This window comes from Triturus cristatus, chromosome 3_1 (assembly GCF_964204655.1).
Source record: "Triturus cristatus chromosome 3_1, aTriCri1.1, whole genome shotgun sequence".
Classification (NCBI taxonomy): domain Eukaryota; kingdom Metazoa; phylum Chordata; class Amphibia; order Caudata; family Salamandridae; genus Triturus; species Triturus cristatus.
The window spans coordinates 631,699,678-631,725,802 of record NC_140583.1 but is presented as its reverse complement, the minus strand read 5'-3'; the positions used below and the strand labels follow the sequence as shown (position 1 = coordinate 631,725,802).

The 26,125-nt window shown below is 47.1% G+C and overlaps 1 protein-coding gene across 2 annotated transcripts in view; it reads left to right on the top strand.

Moving 5' to 3' along the window:
• MAP2K5 (mitogen-activated protein kinase kinase 5) overlaps nt 1-26,125 on the top strand; it is a 1,189,932-nt gene that overhangs the window by 597,792 nt on the left and 566,015 nt on the right. For both annotated transcript variants that reach the window (XM_085644598.1, XM_085644597.1), the window contains one exon: nt 25,852-25,900. In XM_085644598.1, the coding sequence (XP_085500724.1) occupies nt 25,852-25,900 (49 nt within the window). The remainder of the gene's footprint in view (nt 1-25,851; nt 25,901-26,125) is intronic.

Here is a 26,125-nt window from a genome sequence, read left to right as displayed (position 1 = left end):
CTTACTCTACTGGTTGTCGGTCCTTGGTTTTGTCGGACCTCGTTCTCCTCTTCCTCAGGGCCCGCTTCAGGTTGGTCTTGAAGGTGGTCCTTGGGTCAGTTCAGGGTTGTGTTTGTCTCTGCTGCCTTAGGCCCGCTTTTCTTTTTCACCCCTCTGCTTCTGCAAGGCTATGGCTCCCCTGTCTGGGTTGTTGTCTTCTATGTCTGCCTTCTTCCCTGGGGGGAGTTGCACCTGTCTCCCCTTGTTCACTGTCTTTTCTGGCGTTTTTTTCATTGTTTAGGGAGCGCACGCCTCTGGTCCGGTGTCTTTGTTCCTGCGGGGCTCTCGTGGTAGGCTCTGTCTCTTTGTCAGGGGTTTTTAGGTCTTGCCTATGCAGCGCGCATGCGCTGCTTAGGAGACCTTTAGCCGTTGTGCAGCTCTTTTTCAAAGCACATACTCGTGCTTGTGGTGGCATACGTCTTGCGGGAGTGCGCAGCGGCGCGCCACAAGCACGAGTATGTGCTTTGAAAAAGAGCAGACTGTGCGCACAAGCATACTCTCACGCACCACTCCCGGGCATGTTAGAACTTCCAGAGCGAGGCATGCGCGCTTGTTGTTCCAGTTTTGCGGAGGCTTGGTAATTAACATTGATTTCTACGTTAACCGGAGAACGGAGAAAAGCATAATTGCTTTTGCAGGTACGCATTTTAACTTTCACGTGCTTTTGCCACTCGCACCTATAACTATTTTTCCTTTTAAACAAGCACGCGCTTCTATTTCTAATTTCACAGACGGGATCAATGCCAGAGCACGTACTGCTCAAATGAAAACCCTAACACAAAAATAGAAGAAACGGGCAGTTTTTTCTTCGTTGGATACATTGTAGCAAATAGCGCAAATAGAGGAAGGATTCACGTTTAACACTGCTTTAAGGTACGCGCTCGATTAATTATGCGTGCATAAATAATTATGCGCTTACCTTTTTTTCTATTTATAACTTTTTAAACTTAAACCTGAATGCGCTTGCTATTTTTCTATTTTCTACTTTTTAAACTTAAACATGAATGCGCTTGCTTTAATTTTTGCAGGCGGGACTAATACCCCGAGTAAAACATTCAGTTTAAAGGAATCCTTGTGAAAAAAGAGAGGAGCCAAGCTTGAGTCCTATAATTAGTGCACCACAGGTACAGCAATATTTTTTCCTCTGCTAGCTTGACTCGTTCTGCACATTCATCCTCTATTTCCCGATAACACTACCACTTTAACAACCTCCCCTTCATTTTTTTCCTCCAATTTATAATGTAATTTAGGGCATTACAAAAAATTCAATAGATTTCAAAAAATAAAATAAATTACTAGCTAAATGAAAATGTACAGTGTTTCATATCAAACTTTCTCTGTTAGAAGCCAGAGCTGCTGGCTTTGCCGAACCCTTGTTTCTCGATTCTTTTCCCTTTATTGAAATGGGCCTTAGAATTGAGAATTGCACATGTGCAAGGAAATAGACTTGGCAGCTCTGGTAATAAATACAGAATGAAATCCTCTGTATATCAAAGTGCTAACGGCCACTAAGGGAAAAGAAAGGACCTCCTACACAGTAGTCTAAAGCACTGACTAGCACAATGCCCCTTTCTGAATAAACATTGGCAAAGCCAACAGGTCTGGCCTAGATCAGCTGGTGTGATGCTCCTTTATGCTTTATATTGGTTACATATGCTTGCAATAAAAAAATAAATAAACACGCACACCATCCTAAAGTAGAAGCCATTTGATTGCAATAACAAAATACATTTTAAAAATAATCGTCACGTATAAGTGTTTACAAAAAAAATAGTCAAGATACTTCATAGCTGGCAGATTTACTTTTCTGTAGAAACCCTTTCCAGTTTTAATACTCCTCATTAAAAAAAATTCTTACTGGCACAAATAAATGGTAATGATTTTGAGCTACTATAATCTGAGGAGGCCGTTAAAACTCATAAGGATAATTAAAAAAAAAAAACAAATAGTAAAGGTCGAAGAGAATGAAACATTGTTAGTGTTGTCCTACTAGCCTGACACTACAGTGCACTTCATTTTAGGCAGGTGTGTGCTTGTGATCAGGATAAGTGGCATCACTCGCAGTGTAAAGTTCAATGGCTAACCTGGTCCAACCCATTGCCCCATGCTGACTCTCACAAACCATTGGCAGAGCTCTTTCCTCTTCTATTTATCTTCGCCCCTGCCCTGATTTCCTCCTCCTCCCCCCTCCACACATTAATTGGCATCGTTTTATTCCCACTCTCTGTTGGTCCACTCGCCCATCATTTTGTCTCTCTTCCTCCTTTTTTCTCCTACCTTTCATGTACCAAGGTCTCACACACGCTTCACAGTTCCTTCCCCACACTGTTTCTCTTCTCCCTCTCTCTACCTTTTCTCTATTTTCCACAGTCTCACACATCCCTTGCAGTTCTTTTCCCACACTGTGTCGCTTCTTTGTTTCATGTAGTCTCCACCTTTCCTCTATCTTCCAAAAGTCTCACACACACTTCGCAGTTCCTTTCGCACATAGTTTCTCCTTTCTCTCTATTATTGTCTAGCCTCCCTTTCCTCAATCTTCCACCGTCTCACACATCCCACGCAGTTATTTTCTCACAAGGTTTCTCTTCTCCCTCTTCCATTGTTTCACTGCCCCTTTCTCTCACTTCCAAAGTCTCTCACATGGGTTTTTATCATGGCTCTGTTCCCAGACTGATTCCTATCTCCCTCTCACACTGCCTCTCCGACCTTTCTTCTCTCTTCCACAATCTCACACATCCCTTGCAGTTCTTTCCCCACGATGTTTCTCCTCTCCCTCGCTCTACACTGCAGCCTCCCTCTCTGAACTCAAACAAATAGGCCACGCCTGCTAAAATTATATATAAGAAAAAGTATATAAAACTTTCTGTTGAATTTGAACTAAACAGCCCCTCCCACTTTTGGATTCTATTTTAACCGATCTTTGATTCTCCAGGTAGGTAGCATACATTTTCATATACTGCAGTGTGGCTTACTGCTAAAATTATTCGGCGTGACGTTTTCCATGTTCATATCCTCTCGCATTCCTCCTACCCGTTCCGCAACAGAACTGCTTCAGGGAAGGGAGCGACTGCATGATGACTCCCCGTAGGAAAGTTTATTTCTTAACCTTAGCAGTTTACAATGGTAACCACCAGGACTGTGTTGTTAGATTACACAGAAGAATAGCTTTCTTGATTGGGTGTGAACTGAACCACAGAGAGCACAGCTAGCAACAAAACAAGCATTGGCATAGCCAATAGGTCTCGCCTTTGGAACCTTATAAGTGTTTAGCCATGCAACAGTTGATGTTGTTGCACCAAGGATATTGTGCTGCATAACTAGATACTTATAAGGTCCCAAAGGCGAAACCTATTGGCTATGCCAATGCTTGTTGCTTTTGTACCGTGTCTGGTGGCTTAGTGGTATGATGCGTCCGCTGTAGGAGCCTGTGTTTGACCTCATTGGTGCAGGTTCAGCTCCTGATGTGTTCTCTTCACTTGTGTTCCTCCTGCGGTCACTATGCTGTGTTTCAGCCCCACAATGCCCACGGATGCATGTGTGCTGTGCAACTGCACATGTTATGTTATTGGGGTGTCACCCTGGGGGTGTCCCATGTTCGGGGCGATGGTGCCCGGTGGTGCTGCTTTCTTTTCCTCTTGGTTGCGGTTGTCCCTTGCACTTGTGGGGGTGTGTCTTCCTAACAGCCTGATTTTTGGCTTCTTTGCCAGGGCAATTGTGTCCCTTTTCCTGGTTGATTTGCCTCATCTGGCTCTCGGCCTTCTGTCTTCCAGGGTGTGTGTCTGGGCCTTCTGCTGTCCTTTGGCAGTGTTTTGTTTCCTCTGTGGAGGTGTGTCTGGCTTAGTGTCCTGCCTGTCCTTTTTTGTTTCGGTCTCTCTTGACTGGCATGGTTCAGCGCCGGGGGATGCCATTCTTCCCTCTTTTTTGTTGTCAGGTCCCTCCTCGTGTGCTTTAGAGGAGGTTCCTCTGGCTGTTACCTCTCCCCAGGACCTCCTGTCTTGTTTTCTGCCTTTCCTTCTTTTCCCTCAGGTGGTTTTGTGGGGTGTTCGGGACCAAGCAGTGGTTCGGTTGTTTGGGCTTGCGGTTGGCTCTTGTGCTGCAGTTCGTCCTGGACCGTTGATGTTCTTTGGCTGTTGCTGCCCTGCTCTGGCATTTGCGGCTGTCTTCTCCTCTTGCGGCTTGTTGCCGTCATTGGCATTCTTTTTCCGTCTTATATCGGGTTAGGGGTATTTCTTCTTCCTCTTAGTTCCTCTGGCGGTGTTGGTCTTCCTTCGGGACGCTTTTCCACCTGTTTTGGCTGTGGCTGCCCTCCGTGGTGAGTGGGCGCCGCTCCGGTTTTTCATGGGGGCTGGTGTTTTGTCTGTGTCCCTCTGATATCTTGCTGGCTGCTGGGTTGTTTTCTTCGGCTTCCTGTTGTTCCTCCCAGTTTCGGCTTTGGGGCTTGCCTTAGGTTCTGCCGATCTTCCAGGAGGCTTAGTTTGGACCTTTTGGGGTCGGTCGCCATCGGACTTCTTTTGGCCGGCGTTGTGCTAGTGGAATTTTTTTTCTGGGGGTTGGGATGGGAGCTGGGGCATTGTTTGTCCAGCACTCCTTTTGCTTCGTTTTTTTCAGCTCTTGTGGTGCTTAGTCCTCTTCCAGCTTTTCTCCCTGCCAGTGGTGTCCTCTTTGCCTTTGACCTCTGGTGTGGTTTTACTTTCCTGTGGGATGCTTCTTGGTTTTCTCCCAGGATGTGTTCACGCTCTTTCTCTGTCTTTGCGATGCGCTTCTGTGTTTCGCGAGTCGGGAGCCTTGTCAGTCTCCCTGGGTCTGGCACTGGGGGTTCCATTCCTTCTCGCCTTTCCTTGGCCCTTTGGTTGTGTTGGCCTTCTTCTGTTCCTCCTCCTTGGCTGGCCTTCGCGTCCTGTGTTTTTTTCCCTGGGGTGGTCTCCTGAGGTGTTGCGTCCTCCGGGGTGGTGTTTGCCGGCCCTTTCTTTTGTGGCATTGCTGCCACTTGGGCGCTACCCCTCACGTTGCCTCTGGCTGGTGGTGTGCCCTTGGGGTTTTGGTCCTGCTGTTTTGTGTCCTGCGGGTTATCTACAGTATCCTCCTCTTGGGGTCATTGTTTGATGTCCCTTATTTTGCTTTTTCATGGTTTCTTGGTCGAAATCAGTTTTTGGCACGGGTATGAACTCTTACATAAGGACTGTGAGAGGGAGATGGACCAGGAGTTAATGTCAGATTCCTTAACGGTAATATTCATTACTCCGAGACCAAGTCTTCCTCGTCACAGTCTTGAGTTCCCCGCTGCCTCTCCCTGTTGTTCAACTGATTTCTTTTCTGTGCTTTATTTCAGGAAGTCATTCCCAGTAAGTGATGTACTTATACCTTTTCGGCTTGGGCCATCTTAGATTAGAAAGGAAAAGTCAAGTTGGTGATTAGGTTCTGAAAGAATGGAGGTAAACTCATATGTAAGGACTGTGACGAGGAAGACCTGGACTGAGAGTAATTAATATTGCCAGTAAGTAACCAGTCATGCCTATGTAACCCTGACTTTTTAAGCCATTTTCAATTAACCTTATTGGTAAAATATATGCCACTGTTACTAATTCTTGGTACACTGCCACCAATCATGATGTCTCCCAATAACCAGAAGAGGAAGATCACTTTGTCATCGACAAGACGCAGGGCCACATGGTGTCCCAAGGCCATTATTAGGTTCTTTTTTTTTTTTTAAACATCTTTTTATTAACAAAAATAAGAGCTTTCCATACAGAAAGACAATAGACATAGCAGTGGGTCATCCAAACAGTTATATGGCAGTATTCATCCTGTACAGTTCCCTTAGTTCGCAATTAGCCTGTGGTAGGTTATTATGGTGGGCGCTATAGTTGCCTCCTTGATGGTCCTTGTGGTACAGCGACCGCAATGGTGAAAAGCTAAACGGGGAACTTGCAATCAAAAAGCAAAAAAAATGCATAGTCGGCTATCTGTGGCCTAGAGCACCTTAGTCTTATTGTAATTATACCCCCTTGGGAAGAGTAGTGAGTATATACAGAGAGCTAAAGCAGTGAGCCCAGGATCATCTAAAAATTCCTTCACCCCATGAGAGGTAAAAGGCTCACTCTACACCCTGTCCAACATTAATAAATCAAATTACTTTAACTACAACTCCTTATTTTGCCCAGGTTGCTCTTTGCCTTCCTTACATCCTTACTTAAATTGTCGGCCACAGTACCCACAAGTGACTGGAAGGGGTTTTGCTGGCTTCCATGGTCGTTGCTGGCTATTTTTGAGCCACTTGTTATCATGGGCATCGATTCACAAAAATGCCAGGGGTAGCGGAAGTGACATCACACACCATTGGACCTTTACTTTGACTCAGGCACACATGCTTACACATGCGCACACATTCTTGCACTCCCTCTCAGATAAACACACTGACCTGCAAGCACGCATACAAAATACATTTGAAAGCATTTTTTACGTACCTTAGTTGTCAGATAGGATTATATTCCAGCTCATTATACTCCATTTTTTATCACAAGTATAGTGAATAATATTATTCACTATTTGTGTAATAAAATAAATGAGTCCAGGATAGATTTTATATTACTTAATCATAGTTTATCCGACGCAGTTAAGGACATTTGTTATCTCCCGTTACATCTATCTGACCATTCTGCTGTTTTCCTGGAACTTATGGTATCTACCTCTGATGTAGTAAGGACTTGGTCTTTTGACCGTACTTTACTCTCTCACCCTGAAGATGTCACTTTTTTAAAAACTGAAGTGAGGTCTTTCCTGGATGTGAATGTTGGTTCTGCAGAACCTGGTGTGGTCTGGGACTCACTTAAAGCCTCTTTGAGGGGTCTTATTACAAGTAAGATGTCATATAGAAGGAGGGAATACATAGAGGCTATTGCCTTAGTTGAGGCGAATCTGACTAAAACGCAGGCTGATATTGATGCCAACTTGGCTTCTACAGATGCTGTCTTAACACCTTTGCGGGTTAAACTGTTGACTCTAAGGGGCCAACTGACCTCGATCCTCAACCGGCGGCTTCAGGAAAGATGGGAGGCCAGTAAAATCGCACATTTTCAGTATGGAGAATGTGCTGGTAAGTTATTGGCATGGAAAGTAAAAACTGATCAGGTTCGCAACAACATCAACCAGATCTACGTCAATAACGTCCCTCTTTCTTCTGATGCAGATATTAGAGCAGCATTTAGAGATTACTATCAAGGTATCTACCACGAAGATAAGAAATTGGATACTGTTATGATCAATGATTGGCTTGGGAAAATAGATCTACCAAAACTTTGCGTTGATCAGTCAGCAATGCTAGATAGTAAAATCTCGGAAGAGGAGGTAAGGAAAGCCATCCAGGATGCCAGGAAAGGCAAGGCGTCTGGGCCTGATGGGCTGCCTGCTGAAATATGTAAATCTTTGGAGCAGGAACTTGTCCCTTTCCTGGTTGCATTGTTTAATCAGATTCTGCTGGATGGAGTACGACCACCTGCGTCATGGGATAACGCATCCATAACTGTTATCTTGAAACCAGGGAAGTCTCCAACTGCCTGTGGTTCCTATAGACCAATCTCTGTTTTGATTGGAGACTAGTAGATCTTTGCCTCCATTCTTGCAAAGAGATTGGCCTCGGTCGCTCCTTTCATTTTACATAGTGATCAGAAGGGATTTATTATGGGGCAACAGCTTTTTGAACTGACTTTTGATTTGATTGGATCAATAAATATGGCATGTTTGAAGTCTTTGCCCTTAGCGGTTCTTACCCTGGACGCCACCAAGGCCTTCGATAGAGTTAATTGGTTGTATCTGTCGGAGGCCTTGGCAAAGTTTGGCGTGGGGGGTGGATTTCGTCAGGCGATTGGTCTTCTCTATCGTAATCCTAGTGCCCGTGTCTTGGTTAATGGTATACTCTCCGACTCATTTGACATCTCGAGGGGTACCAGACAGGGCTGCCCTCTCTCCCCGCTCCTGTTCGATTTATATGCTGAACCTTTTGCCCAGATTTTGAGGGATAGTGTTAACATCAAGGCATTTGCGTACAGGGGCTGGGAGAGAAAAGTGGCCCTCTACCCTGACGATATTCTCATATTTACCTCTGACCCGCATGAGGCCCTCCCAGTAATATTCAAGTTGGCTTCGGAGTTTGGGATGGTCTCTGGTTATGAAATTAATACTCTAAAAACTGAGATGATGACCTGGAATATTGACCAAAGTACCTTTGATTCGGAAATCCGTCCGGCGAGTCGGATGAGATATTTAGGTTTGGATATCGTAGCTGACCTCGACTAGATTACTACTACTAATTTTTCAAAAGTTGTAAAGGATTGTCGTAAGTTGCTCCAGACCTGGGCCCATCTTCCACTCTCCCTACTGCGTAGGGTCAGCCTTGTCAAAATGTCCATCTTGCCTAAAGTTTCTTTTTTGTTTAATACGATACCCTTATATTTTGATCCCACCTCTATCAGAAAACTGCAGTCTGACATTAGTACCTTTATCTGGAATAAACCTCTTCCAAGAATCTCCTGGAAAAAAATCAGGAGGCGTAGGAAAAAAGGAGGGCTCGCTGCCCCTGATCTCCAGGCTTATGCCTGGGCTTTCCAGCTATCACATGCCAGGATCCTATTAAAGAGACCAGAAGGGTATGGAGTGTGGTCCCTTTATTCAATGCTATTGGACGTAGAAGGTGTACGTCAGTCAGGGTTTCTTTTTAAATTTGGAAACCCCAAGTTCTTCAAAAAAATTAAACTAAAAATGTTAAGGGGTATGGCTAGAATATGGGCTCAGATGTCTAAAGCAATTAAAGTTGGGTACTATGGAAGCAAGACACCGTTGTGGGACCTTCCTGACGGTCCAACGTGGTTAGGGGATGCACTAGCTATACCTATGAGAGAGGCTGGCTTGGAGGAGTGGGGTAACCTATTTGTTGACGGGGATTTGTTACCCTGGGAGTATCTTTGCACTAAAATTGGTCCACACTTCTCCAGGCTTAAGTATCTTCAAATGTCGAGCTGGTCTCGTGCATACTCTGCTCAACCTCCACACGGTGTTAAATATCCCTTGGGTGCATATAGTCATCTTATAACGCTTTTGGCAGATAAGCCGCCTGCCAAGAAGGAAATTTCACTGTGGTACAATCTAATTTTGGAGGAAACTGATGGAATTTTTCACTGCCAGAGGATCTTTGGTCTCTACACGTCACCAATTTCGATTTACAGCATCTTTGGAATTCGTCTTGTACGATGATGTGGGATATTGTCAAACCTGCATGGTTACGCAGGAACCATCTTTTCACCATTCATCGAGCATACTACTCACCCCTTCGTCTCTCTAAATTTACCGAGGGGAGTAGTGTGGACTGTGCGAAGTGTGGTTTGGTGGCTGCTCCTGACATTCACATGTTCTTTGAGTGCCCGCATTTGTCCCCATTCTGGGAAGCCATCAGTAAGACTCTTTCACTTTCTGTTGGAGTTAACATTACCCTGGACTTAACATCAGTAATTTTTGGTTGCTACCAAGGGGTCCCCTCCTTGGCAAAAAAGCTTATTTTTTATGCCATCTTGCTAGCAAGGAGGGAGATATGCAGGAAATGGAAGGATTCTTCATCTCCTTCTATTAATGACTGGTATGCTTCTACCCTGCTGGTCTCTAAGTTGGACCTGGCTAGAACCGGTAATCCAGATACAAGATCCTTCTGGCATCTCCTGAATTGGGTTCATTGAATCTCTGGGGTTTTTTGTTTTTTTTTCTCCCCAGGTCCAATGATTATGCCATCAACCTCATTCTGGGGGTTACTTGTTTCATGGTGCTAAGTTTAGTACCTTGGCTGGATTTTAGCAAATGCCTGTCTGGTTATAAAGTAGTGATCATTGCTGGTTAAAACACTGTGTTGCTGAGGGGTGAGCTTTCCGTTCCATTACTGCCCCAACCAGTCTTAGTAACTGAGGCAGCACAATGTGTGTAAACCTACAAGATTGCATATTGAAACTTGTCTGGCAGATGAGGACAAAAAAAAAAAAAAAAAAAAAAACAGAAAACCACCAAAATGGAGCTCCAACCGACGTCCTTAAGGACAAGCTGCTCCTGTGTTCCAGTGATTTTGCCATCACTGAGGCCAGGGGTCGCAAAGGCAGTGCCAGGGCTAGCAAGGGGCAAACCAGGGGTCGCAGCTGCGACCCCTAAATGACGTCCATGCCTGTCATCCACAGTGGTGTCACAGAGTTGGAAACGGATGTTTCCCTATTCTCTTTCGGTGCAGACTGGGCAGCTAACATGTTACGGCCCTGCTAATGATCAAAGTTCATTCTTCACATTCTAACCCCCTTGAAAACCGTTTGCTTATGCACTATATTAATGTGTGGGTCTGTGACGTGAGGAACAAACAGCCAGTCCGTCAACATTTTGTTTGTAAATCAGCAATACTGGAAACCATTTTCATATTTCCTGCTGTGACTATGGAGCATGTTGAGTATATGTAACCTGGTTTCTCTTTGAAGCTAACTGTAGCGCCCCATTGTTTTTCGTCGGTGCGAGGCACTTGTACAGGGTGAATGGTGAGTGGCAGGAGGGAAATATCCACTGTGGCTAGGGTCTTCTCATAGACTTGCTAAAACCAGACCCAATGCTTTGTTATGTCTCTGCATTAAAGGTACAATACTCCTAGCAGCTGGAGGTAAACCAAACAAGCCAGTGTATAGCATGTGACAGCTTGAAGGCACTCAAGGGATGGTGGCGGCTATTTTTTTATGATGCGAAGGTAACTTGTGGTTTAGAAGCTTGGCTTTTGCAGGTACCTTCTGTAGGGAGTAGGATCCTGAGTGCTCCGGGGCGTTACAAGTGGATGTGTATGCAGGAGCGACAATCTGGCCGGAGTCTTGTAGGGTGACTGTTCTATTCATCACTTAGCATTTGAATGGTGAAGTGGACTAGCTGGTTGTGGGTGATCAGCCCTGCACCTTAGAGGCTTGGTATGGTTATGGGAAAAGGGAGACGAAGAGTGCTAACTGGACTGCATTACTGTGGCTTAGTGTAGCCGAGTTCTACTTCCCTGGTGTTGTATGTCTTGAAAGAAAGAGGCTTGATCCATTTTGTGGATCATTGCGAGGGACCAGACGCTCAGGAGTGCTGGCGGCGGGGGTGAGTTCAGAATCTAAGGGCGCATGTTGAAAATGATTGACGTCATCTTAGTTGTGCCTTGAAGCATAGGGCTTCTAATCAGAGGACTTCCTTAGTACCCACTAACTGCGTGCTGATTGAGATGGGGGTTTTACCTACTATGGAATTTGAATTGAATGAATGAATGAAATGAGACTTCTAAACTGCACGGCTACTCCTCGGAGTGTCCTGGCGCTACGCATTCAGTTTACAGCGAAACACAACCACATCAGCTATACTTGATGAAAGAACCATGTCGTCAGTCTTTTCTTGAACAGGTCAGAGGATGCAATTGAATGTTGCTCCAAAGAGAGTTTATTCCAGACCACCGATTCAAGTTAGGAAAGTGGCCTTCCGCTCATTCTCATTCGCTGGACCTTAGGGGTCCTTGCCAGGTGGCCATTGGCTAACCGTAAATTCCTGGAGGTGACATAAAACCTAATTCTAGCCCAAAGATAGCCTGCCCCATGTTTTGGATCACTTGAAGCTTGTTAACCAGGTAGTTCGGATTCCTAGCTATAGGGTATTTCCATAGTCCAGTCTCAATGGTATCAGTGACTGGATCACTACCTTTCTTGCAGCCAGGGAAAAATAGTGGAAACATGTTTTCAGAGTCCGCAAGAGCCCAAAGCAAGTCCCCAAAGCAAGTCCCCACCACTGGCATGATCTGTGGCTGGAAAGATAAAGCATAATCAAATTTGATGCCCAGATTTTTGACTACTCTACCCTGAAGTCCAAGGGATGGAGCATCCTTGGGCCACAGCATCTGCCAGTCCGGGGAATAAGGGCCAAAGAATAAGATCTATGTCTTTTCTGCATTGCATTTTAATTGATGTAATGACATCCAGTGAAAGACAGAGGTAAGGCAGGTGTTATTTGAATCTTCCCCAATCTCCTCTCCCCTCCCATAGGTAAGCAACAACTGTGTGTCGTCGGCATATGTAATCACCTTGGCCTCTCGGGCTTCTGCCAACTGTGCTAGAGGAGTCAAGTGCACATTAAATAAAGTGGTGCTCAAAGCCATCCCCTGCGGCACTCCTACTGTCACCTCAAATGCTCCAGACGAGTATGGGGGAAACCATACTTCCTGCCCTCTATCCTCCAAGAAGAAAGCTCTCCAATCTAGAGCCACTTCACCTATACCAATGGCTTGAAGTCGAGCTAAGAGCATAGAGTGAGGGACCGTATCGAAGGCTGTTGTGGAGTATACCTTTGTGGGTCAAGTACTAAATCTGAAAGGGTTTATAAGTGATTTATGTGATCTAAGCTGCATGTGCCTGAGACCTGTCAGGCAACTTGCATGTCCCTTTACCATTTTTAATGGTCAGGCTGACAAGGGAGTTACTGTAGTCTGGCCTAGAAGGTACCAGCGCCTGCACAAGAGCTCTTAGGTCCGTTTATTGCAATGGTAGCTGACCTATTAGGTATTAGACTTCTTTTTATTTATTTTTATTTATTAGCATTTGAATTGTGTACAATCAAATACAACCATAACATTTCGGTCACAGTACAACAGCATCCGTCGTCCAATTCATGCTTTACCATTCCTTATCAGAGGTCCCCCACGCCCACCGTCCCTTATCGCTTGTAATAACAGCGGTTAGTTCCCTTGGTGCAATTGCAAATATTGGGTTAGGTACGTCCAGTAGTCTCTTGGCTTCGATCTGGTAGGAAGTCCTTCTTCATAGGTCCTTAGGGTATCTCTACAGTACGTTAAATCCGCAAGCCACTCTTTAGATGTCGGGATCTGCCTGCCATTCCAACAGATCGAGACCCTCCTTTTGGCCATTAGGAACGCTATCATACGCTTTAAGGCCCTAAACCCGGGCAGCAGTCCCAGCAAACAGGTTTTGGCCTCACAGCACACCTTCCCGCCCACCATAGCCCCCAGCAGCTGCGTCACCTGTGCCCAGTACTCCCCAACTGCCCTGCACGACCACGCCAGATGAATGAAGTCCGCCCCCTCTGCACCACAGCACCCACAACTAGAATCCTCCCGCAGCCCATATCTGTGTAGCCTGGCAGGCGTGTAATACGTCTGGTGTAGGTACTTGAAATGTAGGATGCGGAGATTGCCATTAGGTGTTAACATGCCAGTTAATGTACAGGCAGTAGCCCATTCATCCTCTGTTAGTGGAGTGTCTAAGCAGCTATTCCACTTCTCCATGGAAGCATTCGTATTTGCCGCTATGTCTGCTTGGATTTTCGTATACAGTGTAGATACCAGGTGCTTGGCCGCGGGTGTGGTGATTAGCCACTGCAGAGCGGTCAATTCCGGAGGTTCCGCCGGATATGTTGGGTACAGCTGCTTCACAGCTTTTTGCAGCCTGTGATAGTTAAATCGGAACAGTACAGTCATATTACTAATGAATGTCAAGTGATCTAGCATTTTAAAAGTCCCATCTTCGTACAATTCCCCCAACGTGTCAATACCCACCTGGCGCAGCAATTCCAACCCCACGTCCTCCTGCGTGACTGAAATTTCCGGGTGCCATTTGAGCCGGAGCGCCGGGGCATACAGCGGTAGTTTGTTGGCTTTCCTGCCCATAATATGCCATGCTTTGTTCGTGGCATCTATTGTGTTAATGTCTTTCTTGTGTAAGGGAGGCCTACGATGGGTTATAACCGCTTCGAGCGGGATTGGCAGAGCGTCTCCTTCTTCGATTGCCGTATGGGTGAGAAATGGGACTTTGTGGTACCAAAATGCGCATATTGCGCTTGCACACAGAGGTAGTAAAGTAAATCGGGAACTCCGAACGCTCCCCGGCTGTACGGCAGTGTAAGTGTACGCATCTCAACCCTAGCCGTCTTTCCCGCCCAGATGAGCGGGAGGACCATCGAGGTAATACGTCGAAATACCTCTGCTGGAGGGTGGAGGGGGATGTTATTGAAAAGATAGAGTAGCTTAGGCAGCACTACCATTTTGACAATGGCAATGCGATCTGCCAGAGAAAGTGGTAATTGGATCCATCTCCCCACTTTCTCCTCCAATGCATCGATCGCTCTCCCATAGTTAGTCCGGATCACAATTTCTGGGTCTCTGTGATACCACACATCCAAATATTTTATCGGGTCAGTCTTCCACTCCAGAGGGTAGTCCATGGTGTGCGGCTGCGTGCTGTCCGTCAAGGGAATGATCATGGACTTGGTCCAATTTATAGTGACACCCGAGTGCCGCGCAAATTTAATATATTCCCTCAATAACTGGTTCAAGTTGTCCCTTGGGTCCCTCACATAGAGCAACATATCGTCGGCATACAGCGATATGTGCAGCGGCCGTTGCGGAAACTGCAGAGCCGAGTAATGATGCCCCTGCCGGATTTTGCACGCCAGCGGTTCCAACGCCAGCGTCCCCCTCCGAATGTCGATGGAGTCTGAAATATAATTATTCACCCGAACCCGTGCCACTGGCGCGTCATATAACAGTTGTATCCATTGGAGGAACATGGGCGGAAAGCCCATCCTTCGCAGCACCGCATTCAGATAGGCCCACTCCAATGAATCAAAGGCCTTGGCCGCGTCCAAGAAGACCGCCGCCGCCTTTGTCTCGGGTGTTAGATAGTGCGAGAGCGCGAACAGTGTTCGTGTATTGTGCGCAGTGGAGCGCGACGGTATGGACCCAGATTGATCGGGGAGGATCAGGTTGGGCATTAAAGGGTTAAGTCGGGCAGCAAGCTATTTGGCCAGGATCTTATTGTCCACATTTATAAGGGATAAGGGTCTGTACGAGTCACAGAGCTCAGGATCCTTTTGCGGTTTGAGCAGCGCCAATAGCAATGCTTCCCGTAGGGTTGGCGGCAGGCGCTGTTGTTCGTGGGCATTGCCATACATCTCCACCAGACGAGGGGCCAGCTGGTCCACAAAGGCCTTATAAAATTCACATGTGAACCCATCTGGGCCTGGAGCCTTACCATTCGGCAGCGACCTAATCACCTCCGTGACCTCTTCTACCGTGATAGGCAGAGATAGGTATTCCCGGTGCGTGTCTGACAGCCACGCTATCGCCACATCATCCAAATACTCTACGATTTCCGCCGTAGTGGCCGTTGGTCTGGAGGCGTACATCGCTCCATATGTGGCCACGAACTCGCCCAGTATCTCCTGCTCTCCATACTTCCTCTCTCCCCGCTGACCTCGAATCGCCTTAATGTTCTGCGGGGCATGTCCTTCACAGATGTTAGACGCCAGGTGCCTGCCCGTTCTGCCACCCTCCCCATAGGCCCTCGCTACCTGTCTTTTCGCTGTATACTTAATTTCGTCTTCCGCGAAGCTCTGGAATTCGGAAAGTGTTTTTCTAATATCCCCTAGTATTTGAACGTTTTGTGTGTTCTCATAGTCCCGTTCTAAATTTCGCAGCTTTTCCTCCCTTGCCTGAAGCTGTTGCCGTATGTCTTTAAGGATACCAGCGTTAGTGCTTATACAGACGCCTCGTATGGTGGCCTTGAAAGCCTCCCAAAGTACGCCCGGGTCGTCTGTAGAAGGCGCATTGTTAGCAAAATAATCCTGCACCGCCTGCCCGATGGTATCGACGTATATGGGATCTAGTAGTGCTTTAGCGTTAAATCTCCAGCTGAAGGGAGGTGGCGTATAGTTCGGGAGTTCCAGGGAAAGGAGCACCGGACTGTGATCCGATAGCGTTCTAGGCAGATGTCGAACCTCCCGTGTCCACAAGGCAATATCCCCAGTCACCAGCCAGTAATCTATGCGGGACCAGCTACCGTGCGCCGCAGTTACATGTGTGGCTTCTCTTCCCTCTGGGTATCTACTTCTCCAAATGTCAGTAAGTCCCCTGTCCACCATTATGTCCTGCAGGACACGGAGTGCGCGTCTGTGAGGTTCCGTTGTCGCTCCAGATCTATCTACGTCATCACATAGCGCTAGATTAAAGTCTCCTCCCCAGATCACGTGGGGGGTTTGCAGATCACGCAATTTACCCCACAGTGAGTGGTAGAACTGCGGGTCATCCACATTAGGCCCATATACATTCACAACAGCCAGTTTCTGTCCCCGCAGGAGACCCGTTAGAATGACAAATCGCCCCATGTCATCCGCCTCAACCGTGTCTATCGTATATTTTAGTCCCTTTCTAACCAGCACCAGTACCCCCCGTGCATATGATGAGTATGAAGAGTGATGTACCGACTCAGCCCACCTCCGTCCCACACTGACTTGGCGTGTCGGTGCACAGTGAGTCTCCTGTATGAGTGCAATGTCGATGCGCCGCCTGTCTAGGTATGCCAGTGTTTGCCTAATTTTCTTGGGGTTACCGAGCCCCCGCACATTCCATGTCAGCAGTCGGAGGCAACCAGCTCCTAACCTTTTCTCACCCATGTTCCAGTACTAATGTGATTGCACCTTTCAACCCCGCCGTTAGTGAGCGCGCCCCAGTGATTATCTAGGCATGGAAGGACCCCGGTGTTCCTCCCCAATAGTACTTGTATTTCAGCGATGCGTCTCATGCACAGTGACCAACATATCAACTTCCCAACCCCATCCCTCCTCCCCCCACCCACTTCAGCACCCCAATCATGCCAAAGACACACCCCACAGTTGTAAACAAACATTAAATGAACTGAGTTCGAGGATCACCCGCTTCGGGGGACCGCCTAGAGCACACTTCTCCATCCAACTCAATGGATGTGGACGGGGACAGATTCTGATGCGGAGCCCTAAAGGCCCCATGTCTGTGCAGGCATTCTCATGTCCCACCCCATGGCCCACAGTGACCACCTTGTCTATCCATGCCAGCCACCCCTCATCATCACTTTCCCGCTGTTCGATGGACATTAACCAAACCCCCAGCCGACTAGCATCTAGCTCTCCCAGTTCTGTCACTTGTACCCAGGTCCTCGCCTCAGCCACCAGAGCCCATTTCTCCAGCTACCCATCTATTCTGTTATCTCCCATTCTCATGGGCTTCACGCCACCGCAACACAGAGCGTCAATGTTTCCCACTAGGTGGGCCCCAGCTTGTTATAACATTACCTCCTCATTAGCCCATAGTCAAAAGCTACCTTAGTCCCACCAGGGCTGGGGTATCATTACGGTTACCAGTTATCAGCAGGGCGTGGGCCTGGGCAGTCCTGCGCGCGGCACTCGCACGTGCAGTCTCCGACAGTCCAGAGGTGCCACCGCCGTCCGCACCGGCCCACACCAGCCTCCCCGTCGGGACTGCAGTAGCGTCTCATGATGGGCAGCGCCGCTGCTACCCTCCGGGCAGCTCTCCTTTGCAATCTACTAGTCGGTGTCCGCAGCCTGATCATTTCTCTGCCTCTCTTTGCGCTTGGCTCTGATTTTTTTGACGAGTTCATGTGCCGCCTGAGGCGTGAGACACAGCGTTGCACGGACCCCAAGCGTTATACGAAGCCTAGCTGGATAGAGCATGGCGTAGTCAACACCAAGGTCGCGCAGTTTCTTTTTAACCGGATTGAACTCCTTCCGTGCCTGCTGGACTGCGACTGTGAAGTCCGGATAGAATTCCAGGGTATTGCCCTGGTGTGTGATCTGCTTTTTTTCTCGCGCTAGTCTGAGGATGGCATCTCGGTCCCTATAGTTTAGGATCCTGGCAACTATAGGACGCGGGGGCGCTCCAGGTTTCGGCCTCGGGGCCAGCGACCGATGCGCTCTTTCAATCAGGAACATCGGGGAGAGGTGCTCCGTGCCAAGAACACTGCGAATCAGCTCCTCGACGTATGTTTCCATCCGGCCAGTGTTGGTGGACTCCGGAACCCCCGTGATTCTCACGTTATTGCGTCGCGATCGCGCCTCCAAATCCTCCGTCTTGTTTTTTAGCGCCTCCAGCAGTCTCTCGGTCTCCGCACACTTTTTGGCCGTGGTTTGCGAGACATCTTCCACCGCCCCAATGCGGGTCTCCGCCTCCGTCAGCCGCTCACCGTGCCCATCCAGCTTGGCCGCCATGTTGTCAACAAGCAGCGTGATGGTGTCCAATTTGCCATGGATGTCCTGCAGGCTTTGCTGAATGGCCCTCAGAGCTCCTTCCATGCCTGGGGGTGTCGTCTCTCCAGCATCCATGGCTGTGTCCGACATCGCCGTAGCGCCCTTGGTCTGACGCTTGGTTTCGAATGAGAGTTTGGCTTGTGTCTTTTCCGGCTTCCCCATCTCGCGGCCTTCCTCCGCCGGTCACCCGGGGACCCGGTTGGCAGATTCACCAGGCGGCGGCGGCACTCCCGCAGATGTGATGAGCTCCAGTTCAGCAGGGCACCTGTCCCAAAGCCCCTCTCAGCTCCCCGGGCGATCGTGTCTCCACCTCCGCACCTCACACTACCCACACCTTTCGGATCCTGCCCAACCTCGATGGCAGCCAGACCATACGGTGCCTCCCTCGCCTGGTCGGCGAGCAGTGGGGGCCGGGCGCGCGTGTGCAGCGTGATTCGTACTGCCTGGGAGCGCAGTCGACCTCCAGGCCTCGCCTTCGGCTTAGGGAGATGGCCAGGAGCGAGCCGCTGTGTGCAGGCAGGGGCGGCCGTCACCTCACTTGCGCCGGGCCAGCGTGGGAACCTCCAGGCACCTCCGTGCAGTGCTGGCCGATCGAGCCGGCAGTCCCAGAACCGCACCCCCAGTAGTCACGCCAGTCCGCAGGCGCCTCGTCAGCGTCTCCGCGCGCAGCCTGTGTCATTTAAGTGTGCAAGTTCAGAGCGGCCATAGGGTCAGCACTCACCCCATCTCAGACGGGCGGGCAGCGCGTAGCGGCCTCCCGAGCCGATTTCGTGCCGTCTGCTGGCTCCATCGCCGTCCCCACCGCGGGGCGTTCTCTTCCGGCCGCAGCCTCCACATCGCGCCGCATCCCCCTCCGGGTCTCACACTGTCACGGAGCCCCCAGGCCCCCAGCGCCAGTGCAACCCGCGGAGGCAGCAGTCAGTTCCGTTGTCTCAGTCACCGGTGGCAGCCCGCTTTTGAGGTCACAGTGGCTCACTACACCCTCGCGCCTCCTTCTTCCTGGGCACTGCCATCTTGCCAGCCGTTAGGTGCGCCCGCGGCGGAGTGCTTAACATCGCATTTTCGGGTCTACCGGTCCGCTCGGGCAGCCTCCGCACTCGCCACGGGTGGAGGCCTATATCCGATCACTGAGGCGTCCTTTTCAAGCAGCGGCGCCTCTCGGATCACGCCTGTTGCGCCATTTGTTTCCCCCGTCCGGCGGAGCTGTCTCAGGAGGCAGCCATTCCGCTGTGCGCCCTCTAGCGCCCCCCATTAGGTATTAGACTTTTTCCCCATTTCCCTTGCCAGTCTCTGCTGATTATTAATGCCAATAAGCTCCAACCTCCTCAGTAAAGGGTCTCCGAATTTGCTTTGACTCAGTTTAACCACTGTGTTTTTTCACAAGGCGGTACTTCAGACCACATATGTTCTATCTTTGGTTAATAGCAGAGCACATGTCCACACCCTATGAACCCCTCCTATCTGCTCTGGTGAGTTTCTTCATACTGTGCCTAATGGGGAAAAGATGGAGGCCTGGTCCTGGATTCTTTCCTGCAATGATAGCCTTAGTGACAAGGGAGGGACCTAAGCATCTTTGCTGATGGTGCAAAAGTGAAGTCACTAGCCAAAACAAACAGACACTAAGTGCAACTTTTTCTGTGTTATGTTTCAAGCTATGAATTTATAGTGCCTTTGTTTTGAATTACAAGACTTTAGGGCTTCCCTGCCGTCTCTTTACTGTGTTCATATTATACAGACGACTGCGATCTGAAGAAGATTGTAGCTTGTTTACTTGAAATGTGGTAAACAAATTACATTACCACCCGGATGGCTTGCAGTGCAGAGTAATGGACAGTAAGACCACCTTTAGTTACGTTGAATAAAATATTGTGTTACCCTGCAAGGACCTATCTGCACATTTCAAAAAACACATTCTATTCAGGGGCCTGCAGTACCCGCAGATCCCAAAACAATTTTAAGCTGGAGTTTGGGACTCGGAGGTAGCCAGATCCAAAGGGCAAGAAAACTGTAAAAAAACAAACACACAAAAAACGTGCATACTCCTGTAGGGGCTTAGCCCATCCTGCAGAGCTGAAGAAATGTAGGTGACAGGAATCCCACCAAGACTGTCATAAGATTCTCCACCACCCGCACTCCACAGTTGGCTTCTTAATATTTGTACTTTACCTGAATTGTCAGGCAAACTGAATTATCATTGGGCCAGGTTGTGGGAGAATACATGATAGTTCACTTGTGAGCTAAAGTATGAATTTCAGAGAGTTTGTGTTCAGGATTGAAATATATCAGCTACCGTCCTGGCGGCCTGCCTTCTGAGGGTCGTCACGGCCCTGGTCCACAGAGATCAGTCGGGATTTATGCCTGGCAGGTCTACTCGCTTGAACCTCAGAATAACCCACAATTGGCTAATGGAGGTGAAAGACTGGACGAATCCACAAATGTTCCTATCACTCAACGCCGAAAAACTGGTCATTACAGGAGGCCACTTTGACTAAATTCGGATTTGGGCATACATTTCGCAGCTGGGTGGCACTCCTCTATAACCAGCCTGTGGCTGCAGTGCAAGGCAATGGAAGGTGCTCGGCACCATTCCCTACTGAGAGAGGGACATGACAGGGCTTCCCGCTCTCGCCTCTTCTCTTTGTGCTAACCCTTTGTCTTAGTCTTTGGCATGCACAGTTAGAGGAAATCCTAACATCCGAGGTTTTCAAAAGACATCCCCAGATAGCGGGGAGGAAAAGATTTCATTATACACCGACGATATATTACTAAACATTACCAACCCTACCACGACGATTCCGGACCTGTTTGACACCATAATTGAATACGGCAGCTACTCTGGTTACAAAATTAACTAGACAAATCCACGTTATATTGCCCGACTAACGCCCAAATAAATTGGCCTTTGCCTTGCACACTGCGAATTGTACAAGAGGGCTTCCTGTACTTGGGGGTATTTGTGACCCCCACATCCAGAGATATGTAGAGAGAAGAACCTTGGGAAAATCATACGCAACTTTAAAGCGGACGTGGAGAGATGGAGAGACCTCCCTCTCTCCCTGCTCGGACGGGTGGCCATTTTAAAAATAATTACCTTGCTCCAACTGCTATATGCTCTCCAAAATACATGCCATCCACTCCCCAGGGACACCTTTGCAGAGATAGACAGTAAAATTCGATCATTATTGTGGCAAGGGGGATCCCCAGGGTGGCGCTTAAGACACTGCAACGAAATCCATATAACGGGGGATCGCACTCACTTATATAGAGGCCTACTATTGGGCTTCCCACCTGGTACCCATAAATGAATGGCTGCATAAAGATAGGGAACACCCCACGTATCAACTAGAACGGGACAAAATGATGCCCCATACACACTTACACTACTTATACAGGGGAAAGGGGGGCTCCCACTTGTTACCCGCAACACAGGTTACCTTGGCGGCATGGGCGAGGGCGACCGGAACCATGGGTTGGTCGGGCCGAGTCACGAAGAATACTCTGCTCTGGGAGGGAAGCTGGTTCAAAGAGATATGAAAGCTTAAAGGGTTCAGGGCCTGGAATCTCTTGGGGAGTTCCACGATAGGAGACATCATCGAGAGAGGGTAACCTCAAAACATGGGCGAAACTAAAGCAGGAATACAACATGAATAAATCCCAATTCATTCAGTATGCTCAACTGCGTCATGCATGGCAGGCAGAGAACATCCAATGTGAACAACTCACGGAGTACTCACCATTGGAAGGCAGACTCCTGCAAGAAGAACTAATAAACAAGGCGGTTTCTTTTACCTACAAAACTATTAACAATAATATTCCAGATGGGTTTAGAGGGCTTCAAGCACAATGGGAGGAAGATGTGCGGTCTCTCGAGGACATAGATTGGGAGACAGCGTAAACGCACCCCAGAGAAGTTGCCATTAAAGCAAGGCTCTGTCTCATTCAATATAAGATACTACATAGAATCTATTATGACAAGATCAGACTGCATAAAATGGGAAGGGCGTAGTCGCCATATTGCCCCACCTGTAAAACGGTCAAAGGCGACTTCTTCCATACAATCTGGGCATTCCTGAGCTCCAGATATACTAGGCACAGATAATTGAGACACTAGGAATGGTCATGGGGTGACTTTGCCGGCTGAACCACGATTCGTGGTGCTGGGGATTCCAAGTGAGGTGGACATCACCAGGACTCAACTAAATGTTGCCTCTCTGGGACTGGTGGTGGCCAAAAGGGGCATGACCAGAAGATGGGGGGTGGCTGAAAACCCTACAATTCAGGAGTGGATGAGGGGAATGGATTTATACATGGCTGCGAGCACATTACGTACAGTAGCAGAGGGTGCCCCAGAAAATGTAATTGAATCTGGGGTCCATGGAGAAGACACTTTGGGTTGGACTTAGGAGATGACATGCAACAATCCACAATCCACATATCCCAGGAGACTTCCACTGATAGACCAAAGGGGAGACTCTCTTAGAGAGAACCCCTAGGCGCTAACCACTACTGTTCCCCAGACCCAAGATGAAACGTGTAATGGTCATGTAAGAACACTGGTGGTAAACACAAATCAGCACGAACCAAAGAGATGGGGGGTTCGCCATGTTGAGGATGACAAAGTTTTTTGGATGCGATCAATTATTACAGTTGTAATGTTTATGACATGTATTCATTCTGTTGCTAACTAAAATAGAAAATAACAAAATAAAAAGGATTAAAATGTATCAAACTTACTGCTTTAAGAACTAGAACCTAATTTTGAATGTCCTGATGTGTCGCACAAGAGGACAGGACAATTTTATTTTTGTAACTTTACTTTTCATATTGATCTATAAATATGATTTTTGCTGCAAGTGCACTGTGATGGGTGAAAACATGAGAATACTGAATCATTCGTATCCCGCCCACACCCTTCCTCTCTTGTTTAATTCACATAGTTAGTCCCTCGTTTCCCTGTACATGCCTGATACAAAGGTGATGTGGCACTCTAAGGTTTATTTTCAATTTTAAATGTCCCTCTTCGTTTATTTTTTGTTTTAAATGAGGCTATACTGTCCCTGCATTACTTTTTTCTGTCGGTGAGTCATCTGATCCAGCTGAAAATTCTGAAAATAGTCAGCCACCTGTCTCTGAAAATAAACTTCCTGTACAGTGCTGGTTATCTAAGCAGCTGGCAGTTAAGGTGCCGTTTAAAATACACTGTAAGTAGCTGGACCAAGTGAAAGTATTTTAAAATAGCAGAAATAATCTCACACAGAAAATCAAACCATAACTGGTCCAGTTCTTACAAAACAACTACTCATCCTCCAGTATACCTATGCTCCCTTGGACGAGATGATATTTTGCTAATCTCATTCCCAGCAACCTTGTGTCTATTGTGGGATAATCTCCCCATTCCTGCTCAGATGAGCACATTGATCAATGCAGCTCTAGCCCATGTGATGCTGATGGAAATTACATTTGTACACTTCTCTTCCTTTCTTTTATTTAGGATAGGCCGACTAGATTGATTTAGTTTTTTCGGTGCTTGGTTTGTTGTAGCTGAAGGCATTGTATTGACTTAGTTCACGAAGAAGTCGTGCTGCTGGTGGTTAATTGTCACAGGAGAACCGTGCAGGAATTGGTGAGATGTCACCACGAGTTGCGCTGTTATTGGTCAGTTGACGTTGTAGGTCGTGCTGTGATTGGTTGACCTTTGCGATTGGCTGGTTTTTGTTTGTGAAAAGAGTCCTCCTGAGGATTTCCCTGGATTTGAGAAGACGATGGATGTGGTTTTTCATACATGCATAATGGTTTAAAAGATTGGAATAAGATCACATCTGTTGACAAGATAAACAATAACAGCCTTCTGAATGACCCCAAATTTACCACTGCTGTGCTCCCGGAAATTCCATTCTGTTCCAGTCCTTCCTACTTTTCACATGGTTAAAGTTATCAACAATATCACTTCTCTCAAGGCCACCTCTTAAGAGGATGACTTCCTCCACGGCACTATGATCAGCTTATCTTACATCGCCTTTCTCTCCATTTCTTTAAACCAGTGATCTTCAAATGTTTTTGTGCCAATACTCCCCCCTCTGTGGCTAAAATAATTTAGTCTGGTTCCCTCAAAATAGAATTCTATATCCTCACAATTTTAATTTTTAAAATGCCAAGTATTGCAGGGTAACTAAAACAGTATAGTGGGGCATAATGGCATGTTCTCTGAAAAAATGCAATGTGAAACACTACAGGAGGGCAAACTATTTCAAGTCAAAACGGAGGTGGAGGCATCTTGAAAGAAAAGTTTTTTTTAAATCTGAAATCTGCTACCTTTTTCTTACAACAAATACAGTATATGAAATGAAAGATATATTGTAGGAGGTACCAAAATGATTAAGTGATGTAGGTGTGGCAGATGGTTTATTCTGTCCCATAAACTATGACAAAATATTGAGGATAGTTACCTTTTATTTTCTTACATTAACATATTTTACATTTCAATCATTTTGGCTGAAAATGCTTGTGTCCTCAAATCTTCTGTGGCCTCGGGCTACTCTAATCACTCCACCTGTCCCCAAGTTTGCAGAGGACGGGAGAGTATCGAAGCACAGTTTGAAGAACATTGCTTTTAACTTTAAACTGGTCATATTCTTCATTGCATAAACATTTCCAGACCCTGCTGAGCTGGACAGGTATAGACCATCATACACTCCTTTTCAGGTTGGAAAAATTAAAATAAGAAGTTACTGTTTAACTAAAGTTAAACTGGGAAAATATTATCAGTTCCAAACATCCCTCTCTGACAAAACCTTGGTGCCGCACCAGAATAGCCAACCTCAAAATGGCAGCTCATACTTCTAAAACCTTTCCTTTCATTTGACACCGGACACTACAATGTCTGTGAAGTCATGGGGAGGAAATGGTTTTTCTCCTGTCTTCACTAGCAGAAACATTTGTCTAAATTCAGTTTTCCAAATTACCACCTCTCTCCGTCGGCTGTTGTGTATAAAGAGTCCACCTCATATGTGGTCTTTAGCTTCTATATGAAGCTTCCTATTTGGCAATAAAATATTTTCTAGCAAGCTATATGCTGATGACTAACTCTGTCTTGGAGTCGTTCGGGAAGGATCTTCTGCATTTGATATAGGTGTCTGAAAGCAAACCCAACACCGGTTTCCAGTATGGCTTGGTGACTTCTTCCCTCCCTGACTCCCAGTGCAAAATCGTTAAACTTTCACATAGAGTTTCCGATCCCATTCAGTACACAGCCAAAAAGCTCATGGTTACTGCTACCAACTAATTCGCATTCTCAAAATCAAACGCCAGACACCAGATTCCACACTAAATAAGCAAAATAGAAACTAATTCTCATGCCGTTTCAAAAAATGTAAACTATGGTATTTTATTTGGCCTCAGCCGAAGTTTGTAACCTCTCTGAAATTCAGGAAGAACAAAACAAATAACAGTGGCTGCCAAGTTGCCCCAGGTCATGCTTGACACTTTTCTCCAATCCCGGCTTTTTAGTTGGTGCCTTTTGCATGCTAAGATCATCATGCCTGTCCTTTGAATGGAAATCACAAATTTATAAGTCACAGATTGGAAAGCAACACCGGCTAAAAACCCTGGGAGACTCTGAAAGCACGGTGTTATGGTGGAGGGAGGTGGGTTTTGTTCATGGTTATGTTCCTGCCTCTAAGTTGCTTCCTTTTTCTTCTGCAGGTTGTCAAAGGCCTTACCTACCTGTGGAGTTTAAAGATCTTGCACAGAGGTGAGTTATAACGCAGTGGCATTGGAAAATGTTTGTTTGGAAACATTTGGCGGTGACTTTTGATCAGCTGGTCAAATCCAGCAGGTGAAATTAAATCTACGACTAAACAAAATCATGCATGATTGATTTCTCACCATGGAAGGGCCTGCCAATATATACACATCATAGGTTTAAGAACTTGATTTATTCCTGATTTTTTTTTATTTTCATTTTGGGATATATAGG